Raw genomic sequence first — 17090 nt, forward strand, 5'->3', positions numbered from 1 at the left:
TCATATTTCATGTTATATAAGACGAGGGATAATTTATTTCGCGCTTCTTCCCGACTTCTGCTTTTGCAACGTGCTGTGGCGGACGTGCCTTGACCGCGCCTTCTTGTAAATAAGCATGTCTGCCTCCCGCGAGAAAATAAAACGAACTTAAAAATACGAAGTCTCTTCAGTGCTTGTCACACCTGAATTCTGCTTCACATAAAATAATGCTTGCATATATATATAATAGCCATTTCATTACTCTTTGACCTCCTTTAGCTTATTTTTGATAGGAAGAAAAATTCCTTTTAGTGGGAGAGGGAAATTTTATGTATTTATATAAAACAAGGAGTGTTGTTTTAACCGTAACCTCAGCGCATCATTGTATTTCTACACGTAATTACTCGCTTGACGAGCATTTATTAATTATATCTCAACATCATTTAGTAGCTCGCCATTAGTGAATTATTTAAGTAATTTTACTTCAATTAATATTTATGCAAAGGTGAAAACTTATGTCGGGAATTTGTTATGAACTTCGATAAGTGAATACTCTGAATGATTCAAAGCTTCCAAATATAAAAGTAAAGCAAAATGTTTGATGCTCCAGAGTTACTTGTAAGTCATTAGTTACTCTTTCAAAAAGATGCCAGAAATAAATTAATGCCTATAAAATTCCTTTTTATACGAATTATTCAAAAATAAAGAATTTTGATGCAAAAAAAATATATATTCGAAGTGGAGATTTTTGCCCTTGATTTTTCCATGATTCAAACCTTTAAATAACACATTTTTGAAAATGTCTGTTTTTGAACGCGATTGCTGAAAAATGCTTAATACCAATTTTGAAGATTTGTGCCAGATTTTGAATAGAATTCATTTTCAGGAAGTTTTCCTGCTGTTGGTTTGTCCGAGCGCAAGTGGTATAATTTCAAAACGCATATTGCTACATCGGTTAAATTTAGCACAGAATTTTAGCATCTAAAGTATAGATCCATATAAAAATTTTGAACCAAATCCATCAATTAATTGATCATTTGTTGGTTTGTATTTTCACATGTATACGAACAATGTTTAAAGAAGGGGGACGGACGCAGTAACTTTGATAAATGAAATTTGGTAAAGTTTCTAAAAATTGGCTCTGTCATAAATTATTCAATTGGCCGACCAAAAAGTTTCGAGGCATAATTGATTTTTTCCCTCTTATTATATTGAAACTCTGAAAATAAAAATCTGTGTATTTGTGGCATTCACGGCAATTATTGTAATTGTAAACAATTATTGTATTATTTTTTTAAAAAAGTTTTGAAAGAATTTCTCAGTTGAAATTATTTTGGTAAGTTGCTAATGCCAGTATAATTTTTCTAGCAGTGTATCTTGTTCTGCAATGGATAAAGTGAATACAGAAGCGAGAAATTATTGAAAGACTTAACATTCCATAAAATCAGTATCGGATAAAATTGTATGTTTTTGAAGCATACTTTTCAGCAGTTTATTTTTAAAATACTAGAATGCATAATACTTTGCATCAATGAAAACATGTTTCTGGGTAAGAACTAGTAGATGTGAACTAAAAAAACAAGAAAACGTGTGCTTATTTTGCACTTTTATCGAGACTGCGGTAGCTCGGTGATAAGATCTCGGATTCGAAACCTGTGGGTTTCAGGTTCGAGACCCGATTCCACCCAAGAAGTGTCGTGTAAGCGGGTCTGGTGCACGCTAAATCCGTCAGGGCCGAACTCCTCCCGCTGGTGTGGAAGTCGGGTGAAGGGGTGCCGTCCTTGTCATCTGACCGCGGTTCAGAATTACGAGGTCCATCCCCAAAGTAGCCCTAGTGTTGCTTTAAAATGGGACGTTAATTTAACTAAACTAATTGCACTTTCATCAGATGCTATTCTCTTGGAGTATACAAGATTTCCTAGTCGGATCATCTTTACTCGATTTCTATAATTTTCATGTCAGGATGAATTTTATTTGTTTAAAGATCATAAATTTTTAAAAATTGTGGAGAGTTTGAAAATTATGAACAAGCAATTTTTGATTGAGGATTCAACATTAGTTAAAATAGGGAATGTAAAATGTTATATGTTTGACAACATGTAGTCTATGATTACATCCTTTAATTATTGAGTAACCATTACTAAAGAAGTGAGAAAGTTAGTAGCATCAGCCAATTCAAAATATTAGCTATGGGGGGGGGAGATGGCGAAATTAGTAATTGTAAGTTTGATTTCTTGATCTGTATGGGAAAAGAAATTGCTGAAATTGAATATAAAGCTAATGCACTTGTTCGACTAACAAGAAATTTTTCATTAGTAATAAAATCTAATGAATTTAATAAAGTTATTAGTAGAAAATTTGAACGAATTGAAAGTGTTTGGAAAAAAAAAATTTTTTTAAGAAACAACCTTTTATTTGCATATTCAATAAAAATTAGCATGATTTTTTATATTGCTAGATTTGTTTATCTCAAATCTTTTTTCGGGGAAATTGGATTTCTGAAGTAGCAATATAACTTTTTTTTTGTCCCCCTTATGTAATAATACTATTGTCTGTAGTATAATGTAAAATATGCGATGAAAGTCTAAGATTTTTCAAAAAAAAAAAACTTGCATTAAAAAATATTTGAAATTTTGTTTTATTGTTTGTATAAAATTGCACACATGCATAGTTAATACCCAACTTAATTTATTTCATCGAACTCAAAGTTCTGTTATAAATATATATACATACTATATTAAGATTGATTAATTTTTCTCTAAAGTACTCATTTTTTAAGATAAAATTAGTTTAGGCACCCTAGTAATAATGTTCCTCGATAGATTCTCATAAGAAATAACAGATACAGTTGAAAAAAGTTAATCAAGTTGCAATGAGTTAAGTTTTTAATTGGAGTGTGCGAAAAAATGTATGAGCAAAGCGAGAATATATTCAAGAATGCTTATTAAAAGTAGTTTTGTGTAGAAATTAATATTAACGTATTGAAATTTCCTGATTTGGTTAAAAGGAAATTAATTTTACCTAACGTTTCTAAATGATTGTTTATCCAGTGCTACTAATGAGGTATTTTATAGTGATGGAAAATGCTCTTTATTCCGTACTTTGAAGTAACACCTTGAGAAAATGTTGTTTTTATGATGATAATTTCTGCCTTAAGCCTAGGAATGCGAGTATCTGTCCATATGGAACCAATAAATTATCGAGTCCATTTCGGTTAGGTTTTTACATCTGGTAAGCCAGATATAAATTTTGATAATTTGAAGAATAACTAAATCTTTCATGATATAAATGCATGAAGGTTGGGGGGGGGGGAGATTTAGCTGGGAAACAGCTTCCAGCTTGAGACCTCTCGTAGATATCTAGCCTTAAATCAGAGTTGCCACGGCCCCTGGTGAACTGGGAAAATGTAGGGAATTTTAAGTTTTTTAGTTTCTTTTTTATTCCATCTGAAAAATGGCCGATCTGTGAGCATTGTAGTAAGAAAGCAGTGATTAAACTAGTTAATTTAAAAACCTTTTTCCTGAAACCAAATATGTATATGGAAAACAGAATCTTTCAATATCGAAATCTTAATGCACTATAGAATTTTTTTTAAAAATAATTTCTGCAATATCCCAAGGAATCATTCAATAAAAATTTCTCGAATTCATCATAAAATTCGGTTTTGTTTTACATTGAAAAGGAGATAAATTACGTAAAGAATATTTTATTTTGTGTCAATCAATAACTGTGTTTTAGAATATATATATATATATATAATGATATTTCTTAATCTAATTTAAATTGTTAATAATATTTATCTTAATTTAACCTGTATTAACTATATTCTTATTTCCTGATCCAATCAATTTTTTATTTAATTAATTCTACACTCTCTCTAGAAAAATTGCTAATTTCAGCAGGTTGTCACGCTTCGATTGAAAGGATACAACAAAGGAAAATTCCCTAATGTTTACTACATTCTTTTAAGGGTACCTAAGATTTCCTATCCTAAATCTACACGTATCAAAGAAATCCCTATCAAAATGTCATAGTAATGTAAAATGATCGAAGGGGGGAATTCCTGCTCTTGTGTTGCGACATTAGCTGACATGTATTTCTTACTGCTTATTATTTGTACAATTTTATAAAGTCCTGAGAAATACTAAGTGCATTGTTCTTGATACTCCAAAAAAAACATTTATATCTTCTGCAACCAAATTTTGAATACCACTATTTAGTTTTATTTATTTATTTCTGATATTCCCATAATTTTATTGTTTTTTGGTATCACAAACGTCCATCATGTTAACGACAACGCCTTGCGGGTGTTGTTAGTATTTAACTTCTTTTTTTTTTTTTTTTCTTTTTTTTTTTTTTTTTTTTTTCCCCTGCTTGCTTATAAATCAGTATAAGAAGTTAAACTATTCTCACGATCTCTTAATAATATAAAATGTTAAAGTAGAAAATCCGTTTTTATCCTCAGAAGAAAATTATTAAAAATAACATTTTCACGTATTTTCTTTACTCTTTACTTATTGAAAGCTAAATTATTGACTTGTCGATTTCATTTAATGTTATTTTCTCTTTGAGGTATTTCATCTTAACACAACACATTTCGTACTTCATACTGTAAAAATTAAAAATAATAATAATAAATAAACAAAAGGGGGATGCGGAGAATTCATTTTCTGACAGGGGGACATTAGTATTTTTGATTCTCGGTTTCGGAATCCCTCCATCCTTTAGCGCATGCGTCAGGTATTTATTTCGTGAAAAAGTTTGTTATATATATTTTTTCCCCTTGCTAATTCTTTAAAAAAGAAAATTTAAAAAAAAGCAGGTGCATTCCCAGTAAGGCGAATAACTTAAGTATTTTAACCATGAAAATCTTTATTATCGATGTCTTGCAAAAAAAATTTAATAATCGGAAAATTGTAATTGCTTAATGTAAAATAATTACTCAGTTAATGTATTATTTTTTCACATTTTAACAAATAACTTCTCCATTTAATGTGCGTGTGAGTTCTCGAGATGGTTCGTTTTTAATTAAGACGCGATATGCAGGGCAGCCTCAAAGAATGAGTCCTTTCAGTTACTGATGGACAGATGTTGTACGTGGCACAGAAATCGCTCGTTATTACTTACTAGCCGCCTTTGGCTACCAGCCGGTTCGCCTTTCTTAATGCTCATTAAAATTTTAATAATTAAATATTTTATGTAACTCCTATTTTAATAGCTTTTTCGTCGAAATATTTTAAAACTTCAAATTTTGATAATGATATAATTTATTCATAATATTATAAAGGCCTTCAGCCGTAACGTAATATGTATATCTCTAATTTTCTGTTATCTCCCGTAGAATTTATGCTTTAAATTAAAGTGGAAATGATTAAACTGCAATTAATATAATAATAATTTTTACTGAAACAAAGCATTTTTTTATAATATGATTACTGAAAACAAAGTCACTGAGCATTTAAACTTTATGGGCACTAAAGAATATCTTTCTTAATTTATATAATATCTCAAGAATTTGTCAACAAAATTTTCTCAGATTCATCATGAGCAGGTCTATTAATTAACAATGTTTAATTTTAAATGCATCAAACATTAAGAAAATAAACCGAATCGTTTAAAATAATCGGTCGAAAACAGGTAAAAAAAATTACTTAAAAAACGATGAACTTAAACTAACATAAATACAATTTAATTACAAAAGCATACAACTAACCTAAAAATAATTCCGCTTCCGTTGAAAATAAATGTAAACAATCAGAACACAATGCGCATACGTGAATTTTCAACGCCAGTTGGGGTAACGCTATGCAGATTAGAAATTTTTAATTTCCTTTATTCTGTTTTATTTTAATTCAAAAGTATTTCAGAATGAATCTGAAAGATCGATTAATTACAATGTTTAAATTTAAATGCATCAAACATTAAGAAAATAAACAGAATCGTGTGAAATAATCGGTCGAAAACATGTGAAGCCTAGCCTCATTAGCGTGGGGGGGGGGAACAAGCCTTATTTATTTGCCGGTAGGGAAATGAAGATTTTTTTGGCGGGAAAATTAGTTTTTAATTAATGATTAAAAATTTTAGAAAGGGAGCCCAGGTGCACATTCTCGACCTCTAAGGTATACATGTACCAAATTCTGTAGCTGTAAGTCAAACGGTCTGGCCTGTGGAGCGCCAGCACACACACACATTGAGCGTTATATAAGTACTAGCCGCCTTTGGCGACCAGCCGGTTCGCCAATCTTAATGCTCGTTAAAATTTTAATAATTAAATATTTTATGTAATTCCTACTTTAATAGCTTCTTCATCAAATATTTTAAAGCTTCAAATTTTGATAGTCATGTAATTCACTCATAATAATATAAAGTCCTTCAGCCATAACATAATATGTATCTCTCTAATTTTCTGTTAGTTCCGGAAGAATTTATGCTTAAAATTAAAATGGAAATGACTAAACTGCAATTAATACAATATTTTTTACTGAAACAAAGCATTTTTTTAATAATATGATTACTGATAATAGAGTCACTGAGCGTTTAAACTTTATGGGCACTAAAGAATATCTTTCTTAAGTTATGTAATATCTCAAGAATTTGTCAACAAAATTTTCTCAGATTCATCATGAACAGATCGATTTATTAACAATGTTTAATTTTAAATGCATCAAACTTTAAGAAAATAAAATGAATCGTTTAAAATAATCAGTCGAAAACAGGTTTAAAAAACTACTTTAAAAACGATGTACTTAAAACTATAAGTATATAGAAAAAAATATATAACTAACATAAATACAATTTAATTACAAAAGCATGCAACTAACCTAAAAATAATTTAAATCATTGAAAACAGATTAAAAAAATCTAATTAAAAAACGATGTACTTAAAACTATAAGCATATACAAAAAATATATAACATAAATACAATTTACTTACAAAAGCATGCAACTAACCTAAAAATAATTTAAATCAACCTTTGATAACGGTTGTCATGGTAACAGTCAGAATGCGCATGCGTGAATTTTCTTCGCCAGCTCCGGTAACGCAAGTGCGTGAATTTTTCTACGCCAGTTGGGGTAACGCTATGCAGATTATACATTTTTAATTTCCTTTATTCTGTGTTATTTTAATTCAAAAGTACTTCAGAATGAATGTGAAACATGGATTAATTAACAATGTGTAATTTTGAATGCATAAAACATTAAGAAAATAAACAGAATCGTTTGAAATAATCCGCCGAAAAATGTTAACCCTAGCCTCATTTCTGTTGGGAGAAAAAAAAATTGAAGTTGGCGGTGGGGGAAAATGGAAGATTTTTTTGGCGGGAAAGTTAGTTTTTAATTAATAATTAAAATTCTAATTAAAATTTCAAAAAAAGGGACCCCAGGTGCACATTCCCGACCTCTAAGGTATACATGTACCAAATTTGATAGCTGTATGTCAAATGACCTGGCCTGTAGAGCGCCAACACACACACACACACACACACACACACACATTGAGCTTTATTATAAGTATAGATAGATTATTGAATGGCAACAATCAGTAAATAATGCATCACCCGACTGCTTCATTGAACGCTTTACAGTTGCAATGAACTCAACGTTCCGAATAGAGTAATAAAATATTATTTAAAATGTTCTGGGAAAGGTTCGTCGTGTTACCAAAAAGTCGATTTAATCGGAGGAAAGAACATATACCACGAAAGGCTTCAAACAGAACATTTAATTCAAGTTTATCCATGAAAACTTTCAATTTACGTGCTTTTGCCAATCATTAACATCGTAGTAGTATTTTCACTTCTTTTATTTCATAATACGTACACTTTTTTTAAAAAATTTCTATAAAGTAATGCTATTGAATTTGATTTTCAGTTACATCAAATAACTAGGTGAATTTTCAAAAAAAAAAAAAAAAAAAAAAAAAAAAAAAAAAAACGCTTTCTATTTTAATTATATAACAGGTTAAAAAGCCAGTAATCTGTGCAAAGAAACTGGTCGTCAAACACTGTCAGTTTAATATATTTCATCAATACACATCGTGCAGAGGGGGAAATCTCTTCATATGTTTGTATTAATAATAAATAATGCGCCATACAAAATAGCTTCCAACATGAGTTTATAACTGTCTGAGTTCAAACCTAATTTTGTAAAACTCAAAGGATCGAATTTAACTTATTTTCTATTTGAATAATAGATTTTCATGATGGATAGTTATTTCAATACTGTATTCATCTGTCGGAATGTGAACTCATAGAGACGAGGATTCCTAGCGACTTCTTCCCTAATAAAAGTATTGTTCCCCCACTGCCCCCCCCATAGAAAAAAAGCGTGTATTCTTCGATCGAGAACGCAACAAGCGCTCAGATTTTTATTTTCAGGTATCCAAAATTTGGCACTGAACTACAATTTTAATTACGAAATCTGAGTGCGAAGCTGCTCATCATTTCGTTGGCGCATTTGGTTCAAAATTTGTGCGGATCTACACTGAAGACATTAAGCAAGGTTGCAACGCCACCGGGAAAACCAGAAAAACGCAAGAAATTTAAAAATTGTCTTAAAAAAGCTTTAAAAATGCAGGGAAATTTGAACATTTTTATAAAAACAGGGAAAATACTGAGCATTTTAATTCCCCCCCCCCCTCATCCAAAAACAGATTTCTAAAGATTGCAAGAGTAGAGGATCGTAGTCACTGCTTCCAAAAATGGAACAATACTATTCGCGATTGTATAATGCGAAACTCGCTGTTTTTCTGTACAGATAATTCCAGTTCCGATTTGCGAGACATTAATTCTTTCTTCATGCTATTTCCGAATTGGAGCTAATGGGCATGCGCGGAACTTCTAAAACTGCTCGAAAGAATAGAATACATTTCTGCGGATGCTGTGCGGGGTGTTTAGTCTACTATACTTGAATTTATTGAATGGTTTGTTTATTATTTGAGTAACTGTGAGCTTGTTCTATGTACATTAGAGAATACTTATAAACCAATGAGCTGTTCAAAATTCGTATCTCATACGAGTTGAACGGATACAAAAATATCAATCGAGAAATTCCAAAACATCAATTTGTTACACACTGCTCGCTTTGTAAGAAGGTAATAAGCCTAAGTAATATGAAAAAATTTATTTTTAGGGCGCATAGGGATCTGAAACGTGGAGATTCAAGTAGACTTCGAAGTCGAATTTTGTGTGGCAATTTTAACCCTTAACTGGGGAGGTACGAGACCGCATTTCATTTACACTCAAATTAAACTTTCTAATAAATGTATTATTATGAAAAATTGCCAATATATTTTGTATATATTTTTCTTGATATATAGATACGTTTTAGAAATTTTTCAAAATATATTATCATTGAAAAAAGTAAATTCGTTGGAACATAATTTTCTTCTGAAATTACATGTTAAATAATATTCTTGAAAAAGCATATTACTTTTTAAATCATATTTATTTCTACAGTATATGAAGGTATGTAGAAGACAATATAATGTAAAATTCAACAATTATATTAAAAATTTAAAAAAAAAATGGCAATGGGTAAAATTGGTTCATTTTTATCGGCTTGTGTGATCTTCATAGCACGGTTTTCTAGGGCATTTGAAACATACAGGATAAGAACTAGTATAAAAATCTACCTATAAATTCTGTATACATATCTTGGTAAATTAATTAATTTTTTGATATGTATGTTTGAACATATATATCAAAATCAGTTGAATGCGAGCTTTCTTCGAAAAACTCTTCAGTACAATTATCCTTATCACTAAAATCCCCTTCTGCTTCATTTAAAAGTGTTTGGAGCACTGCTCCATAATAGGATTAGTAAACAGGATGATATTTCGGGACCCAAGTTTTAGCGCCATCTGCTAAGCCTTGTTTATCGTTGGCACACTAACAGGGAAATGCGGTCTTAGAGACCGCGCTCGAAGAAATAACTGGAATATTTTTTAAAGCATCTGCTGAAATCGGTTGAAAAAGTGCACGGTCTCAAAACTGGAAGCTACAGGGTCAATCCATTCAATTGAGCGTAAAATAGAATAGGGGTGACAGAAAATCCATCGCTAGCGGTCTCACAGACCTCACGTCCCCAGTTAAGGGTTAATACTTTTGTTCTATATACTTTTTATGCGAGATAATAAAAATAGAATTTTTAAAACAAAAATAAATTCTTAAATATTAAATTCGAGTTGTTTAATTCTTAATACTAAGCAAAGGTTTTAATGTCATTAATTAATAATTCTTCGTGTGGTAAAAACGCTTCTCGGGGAGGGGGGGGCATTGTATGTTCTAAATAAATGAAGAAGAAAAAAAATCAATCGAAGAGTATGAGAGGAAAAGGATAGGGAAACACTGAAGTAGATAAATGGAATTTAGTTTGTTGTCATTGCGCTAAAACTGTTGATCTTTTTCAGCTTCTAAGCTAAATTTTTCAAAAGAATTTTTAAAATGATAATTATTAAAATTAGGTTGTAACTGGTTATAAACATGAATGAATATAATTATTTTAAGCAATTTATTTAAGAAAAGGACGGAAACAAAATCATAAAATCCAAAACAATATAAAATGACAAAGGAATTAGCTGAATGACTTGAAAATACAAGAAATGAAATTATGAATATTTGTATTAGAAATATTTACATTTCTAATACAAAACTAAAAAATATATTGAGGGGGGAATTGAAATTTACACATAAAAAACAAGAATCTTACTTCATTGCAGTTTGAAAAAATATACAGTACACTCCCGATTATCCGTGGAATTGGGTGGCGCGGCCGCCGCGGATAACAAAAATCGCGGATAATCCAAGAAAAGCTAAAAACGGGTATAGCAAAAGAGAAAATAGTTATTCCTACTTTGAAAAATCGTTTTATGTACAATAAAACGTAAAATAAATAGCAGGAAATGTTTAACTAACGCTTAATATTTTAGTATATCACTCAAAACTAACCTAAATTGCATTTTGTTAATGAAAACAGAAAAGTGCTTTGTACTTACGAGAGACGTCAAGGATACACAGAAAAATTAATACATATGTACTGTTTTAATACTGTAATGTATTATGTAATTACAAAAGCATAACTGTAAAACTACAACTTTTTGAAAAAATCAGTCAAAAAAAAAAAAAAAACTTTGTGCGGCAGGCGTAGATAATCGGGAGTCTACTGTACTTAGAATGTCCCTCACGGATACATCTCTGGAATATCTCGCAGCTAAACCTTACGATATTGGTGTGTTTGTCATTTTGACTGGTTCACATCTTCTTTATATCTGATGATACATCGTTCATTTCTTTAAAACCTAATTCTGTTTTCTTTTTGTTGGGTAGGTCTCGGCTTCGGAATCGGAGGGTTTCAGGTTGGAGAGCCGATTCCACCGAGAACCGTTGTATAAGCGGGTCTGGTGCCCGTTAAATCCGTCGGAGCGAAACGCCCTCCCGCTGGTGTGTTGTGGAAGTTTGGGGAGGGGGCTGCCAGCTTAGGTGTCGTCCACGTCATCTGACCGCGATTCAAAATTACGAGGTCCGTCCGAAATAGCCTTAATGTTGCTTTAAAACGGGACATTAATATCACAAAAAAAAAAAAAAAAAAAAAAATTATCATTCTTTGTTTTAATTCGCTTTGTAAAAGAAGTTGGCTCTTATATGAGCGTTTGTCAAATGAATAATACCGCTGTTGATTGCAGCTACATTATTTTTTAAAACAAAGAAAAGAAGATAAACGTAAACGCACGTATCTCTAAAATACAAATAGCAGTTTCACAGAACTCTATTAACTCTTCGCATTCCAAACTTTGATGATACAATTCGTTGAAAGGAGTTGCAAGAACAGCCGTAAACATGCTTTCATAAGTAAAATGATATAAAATGGAATTCTACTGTAGTGTATCTCATTTATGCGTGCTCACTAACAGGTTAATAAAACATTTTTTTAAAAACTATAAAGTTTTTTTAGCATATTTTATACTGTCAGTCACTAGCGAGACGTGGTGCTTAACATGTTAATATTGAGATTCACAATGTTTATAGTTTTGGTCTAACATAACTGAGTTCAGCTGAAACTTTCCATTTTGAAAAATAATTGTTAATATTCTTTGTAGGTTATTTGTTTTCCGATACTGAAACTGCTTCAGTTTCTATTTGCTGTTCCTTCCACAAATCAATTAAAAAAGTTAAAAGCATAAATAATGCATTTTACTTCCCAAATTTTTTATTTTTGATGAGTATTAAATCTTTGCTAGTTACCCGATACCATAATATTTTGTTATTACTTGTAACTCTTAGAAATTATAAGTATTTTATTGTCACGTAGGTACTCTAGTGTGGAACTCAATGACACACACAAGAAGTAGAGCTAATTTATTAACTCAACTCTGAACACAGTGACTGAGAAATCTTCTGCTTTTATAGTAGCAGGGAAAGTTCCAGAATACTTTTCTGGAGACAGTAAGAAAAGTCCAAAACAGTTGTCTGGTAAACTAAAGAAATGTCCAGAATCTTCTGGAACATGAAATAAAGAGAAACATAAAATCAAGGAATTAAATATTTACACAAACTGTGAATCGCATTGTCTCTAGCGGGATTCGAACTCTCAATCCCTTGATTATGAGATCAGTGCTATGACCATTCGGCCATATAGAGTCGACTGCCTCTTTTCAATGCGGCATTATAATATACCTGCACGAATTGTATGTTTTGTAATAAATACAACAAATAATATAATTTTCAAAGCGTGCAGAGTTTTGGAATGACAAAAAATTTTGTAAAAGCACAATTCAGATAAAATCCGTAGTTTCGGTGTGATTTTTAACATTATTTATTTCAGTGCTCATGCTGTATAAAAGTGGATTTTTTATAATTACTTTCAACTCATTTAATATTACTCCCAAAGAGATACTTTTTATTATTTACAAGTTAGCTGTTGGGCCTTGAATCGAAAAGATATATATTAAACCATATTTGTCTTAAGTAAAGCTGATTTATTGGATTATAATATAGATATTGTATAAATTCATAAAAAAATTTCTTTACACTTACTATCATATTTCATTTCATACAGACACGTACTGAAAATCACACTTTTATGCAATGATAGTTAACTTTTTTTTTAATTTGAATTTTTGCAATGTGATGGCAATGCATTGATAAAAAAATTTTTTTTTTCACATGCACGCGTAACTTGCTCGTGCAGCTTAAATTTTATTTTTTGCAAAATAAATTGTTGAAAAATATAATTAAATTATTTTTAGAAAAAAATTCGTTAAAAATAGAAATTTAATTTATAGTTCAAAATATTAGTATCATTGGAAAAATTATTTTTTGAACTTCATTTTGGGCTATAACATTTTCTGAAGTTATATCGGAAAAACTCCAAAATTTCGCTTAATTTTTAATTAATTAAAATTCTAGTTTGCAATTAAAAAAATGGCACATTTCCGACCTCCAAGGTATACATGTGTCAAATCTGATAGCTGTAGGTCAAACGGTCTGACCTGTAGAGCGCCATCACACACATACACATTGAGCTTTATTATAAATATAGATGTAGAATTTCTGATGAATACTGAATTAAGTATATGTTTGTATAAAGAAATCAAGTAAAAATATTTTTGCAAATTTTATAGTATATGTTGCTTTGCAGTAAATGTACTAAATAGTTGCGTTTATCATTTTCAGGATGGTGACGAAAAATTTTGAAGTTGGAGACCTGGTATGGGCAAAAATGAAAAACTTCCCTCCCTGGCCAGGTCAGATAGCCGAGCCTCCTGCAACTGCGAAACCAAGGAAAGGATCCCATTACGTTTACTTTTTGGGAAGCAAAAACTATGCCTGGATGAAAGATGAAACCATCAACCATCATGCACTACGCTTAATTCCACCGGAGTCGAAGAAAAAGACAGCTTTACTTCAAACAGCAATCGACGAAATCATAGAGCTGAGTAAAGATAGACCTTTCAAGGTAGACGAAATAATTGATGATGATGCTTCGTTGGAGGTTTCACCAAAAAAGAAATCACCCAAGAAGGGAAAGCTGGAAGACAGTAAAAGTAGCCCTGAAAGTAAAATCAGTAGAAAGAGGCCCTCATTCGACAAATTGAGCAAGTCCCCTAAAGTGAGGGTAATTGATGGAGAGAACTCAAAAGATCACTCCTTAAGGGATATGGGTAGTTTTCCACGCATTGGTCCGTCATCAATGTCGGATGATGACGATACATCGTCGACATCAAGGCCTACTGCTACAGGCGTCATTTCTCGTGTTAAAAATGCAAGTGATTCTTCACCTGATGATGATGAGAGTCTTGATTCATACAAAAAATTTGTTCCACCCACTTCGAAAAAGATCGGATTTTTAGGTTTAGGTACCATGGGACATAATATTGCGAAGCATTTAATAACTTCTGGACATTATGTAACAGTCTGGAACCGAACTCCTGGAAAATGCTTGGATCTTATTAAAGCGGGAGCAATTAGTAGCGAAACCCCTGCTGAAGTCGTTAAGGCCTCGGATATCACTTTTTGTTGCGTCTCGGATGCTTTAGCAGTCAGATCTCTGTTGTTTGGTCCTACTGGAGTGTTGACAGGTCTGACAGACAGCAATGATGCGGAAAGTGGAGAAAGTAGTGAGAAAGGATATGTAGAAATGACATCTATGGATTTCGAAACATCGAGAGAAATATCAGAAGCTGTTGAACTTAGGGGCGGCAGATATCTCGAAGCATCCCTTATTGGATCGAAAAATTACGCAATGGAAGGTAACCTGCTCATCCTTGCATCCGGAAATGCCGAATTATTTCAGGAATGTAATACATGCTTTCATGCAATGTCAGAAACTGTTTACTTTGTCAGTACTGAGGTGGGTCAGAGTTTAAAATACAGTCTTGCCCTTAAATCTTTGATGGGAACGACGTTTGCTGCAATGGCCGAATGTTTGGTTCTTTCTGAGCGCACCAAAATTTCCCAGGTAGATTTCTTGAGACTGCTTACTTTGAAAGGATTTTCTTGTCCTGAAGTTTTAGATAAAGCTAAATCTATTATTGAGCATAAATTTAGTACTCCACCTTGTACTGCTTTGAGACATCAGCAGAATGACCTGGCCTTAATTCATACGATGAGCAATCAATTCTCCCAACCGATGCCAGTAACATCAGCTGCAAACGAACTCTATATACATGCCAAGCTTCTTGGCTATGGGGACCATGACGTCGCAGCTGTGTACTATGGCGCGAAATACTAGAACTTTCAATTATCATTGGCAGTTTAATTGCATCTAAGCATAATCTTCATTGCATTGGCATTGTGTCCGTCAGTTATGAATACGTGTTTTGAAGAGACAATATTTTATTTCAGTCTTTATTTGTTCTTGACCACTATAAATCTGTGAGATTCATTAAATATATAATTGCAAAATTTGGTTTAATAATTTTTTTCTCAGTGTTTATTTTTTAAAAAAAAAATTACTTTCTAAATAAATTTTTTTTAATTAAACAGTATCATATACAGTGTTGTAATAAGTAGCAACTACTGCCCCCCCCCTTTATAAGGTTGTTGGTAGATGCCACCTTATAGGAGGGGAATAGTAACCGCCACCTACAATTCAGAACATAATGTTATCCTATAAAGAAAGATACTTTTTTTTTCGTTTGCTGTTTTTAATGTAATGAAGTACGATCGGTTGAAGGAATTAAAATACAAGTTTTGACCTAAAAAATTTTTTACGACCTCTGGAAGTATAAGTTAGATTTCGGCATTTAAACTATTTTAGAAAAAAATTTATCATACTTAAAAAAAAAATAGTAGCATGATAGGAACTTTCACTTTGATGTCTTCTTCCGATGTATGTTTCAAATTTAAAAAAAAAAAAAATTAAGATAATTTGAAGAATAATGTGCATTTTCCCCTATGTTCCATTCATTACGCCCATTTTGCACAAGAGTACAAAATATAACTCTCCTTTTATTCTCTAGTTGATTATGATAGTTATCAGTCTAGGTTTCATGTAAAATCACCGATATAGCGTGTTTTTTAGTATCACAGCTAAGATCATTCCTCATTTCTGAGAATCACAAGCTAAAATTCACAATCCTCATTAGTTTCTGCAAGTGCTATTGCATTAGGCGAAACAAGATTTGGTCTAGTTATTTTTATGTGTAATTGTATATAATAAATATTTCTTGTTCACCTTTTTTAAATACTGGTGGCAATTTTTGCTTAGTATTTTAATACAATGAATGAAATTTTCTAAACATATGATTGGGAAAAATAAATAATCTTGCCGTTGATTTCAGCATTACATTCCAGTTTATTAATTTGTGTGCTCAGAGAAGGTATGAATTTACTGACAATATTTCGCTGTTTATATTTGAACAATTATAACAGTGCATCACAACAAGAAAATAATTTGCTAAATATGTATTTCAAGGGCAAAAGTACTCTTTGTTGATGTAGTTTGGGAAAGTTCAAAGAAAGGATCGTACCTTCGAAACGATAGTTTCATGAAAAGCGTCAACAAATGAACTTTGTTTCAGCTGTCCGATGTTGAAATTACAATGTTTAGAAGGGGGGGACATTGACCCCCCCCCAAAAAAAAAATATTGATGTGGAGAGAGGAATCTGAAGCTATTAAGAACACTATAATCTGATGACCGAGTCGAGAGAACGAAACCAAATAAATGCACATGCTTTATTAGCGATGATTAAACATCTGGCATTTTTCCAGGAACGCCAAATATAACAGTCTATAGACAGTCTGAGCTTCTGCTTTGTTATAGAAAACTTAGTAGATTCACTTTTTAAAGGGAATTATCCAGGGCAAGCAACTCTTAATATGATTATAAACTTGAATGCAAGAAGTAACACTATCAATCTGGCAACGCCAAAACGAAAGATTTGCTATGATAATTTTTTATTGCTCGTTTTAAAAAAATTTCATCGATTTTTTTTTTTTTTTTTTTTTTGCAGGTCTTTAATTTCCGCTTCTGAAGTTGATTTGTATACAATTTGCTGTTTTATTTAAAATCATTTAGCTACAGTACTATGCGGATTAATTGGGACAAACACAAAAATTTTCACAAATGTTGTGTAATTAGTATAGGTTAACTTACATGCAAGGTATAG

At 31.6% G+C, this 17090-nt stretch overlaps 1 protein-coding gene across 1 annotated transcript in view; it reads left to right on the forward strand.

Moving 5' to 3' along the window:
- Positions 1 to 15383, forward strand: part of LOC129977481 (cytokine-like nuclear factor N-PAC) — a 41523-nt gene extending 26140 nt beyond the window's left edge. Inside the window, exon 3 of the mRNA XM_056090581.1 lies at positions 13653 to 15383. Within this exon, the coding sequence (XP_055946556.1) occupies positions 13654 to 15210 (1557 nt within the window). The 5' untranslated portion in view covers position 13653 and the 3' untranslated portion in view covers positions 15211 to 15383. The remainder of the gene's footprint in view (positions 1 to 13652) is intronic.
- Positions 15384 to 17090: the final 1707 nt, after the last annotated feature.

This window comes from Argiope bruennichi, chromosome 1, assembly GCF_947563725.1.
Source record: "Argiope bruennichi chromosome 1, qqArgBrue1.1, whole genome shotgun sequence".
NCBI classification, from domain to species: domain Eukaryota; kingdom Metazoa; phylum Arthropoda; class Arachnida; order Araneae; family Araneidae; genus Argiope; species Argiope bruennichi.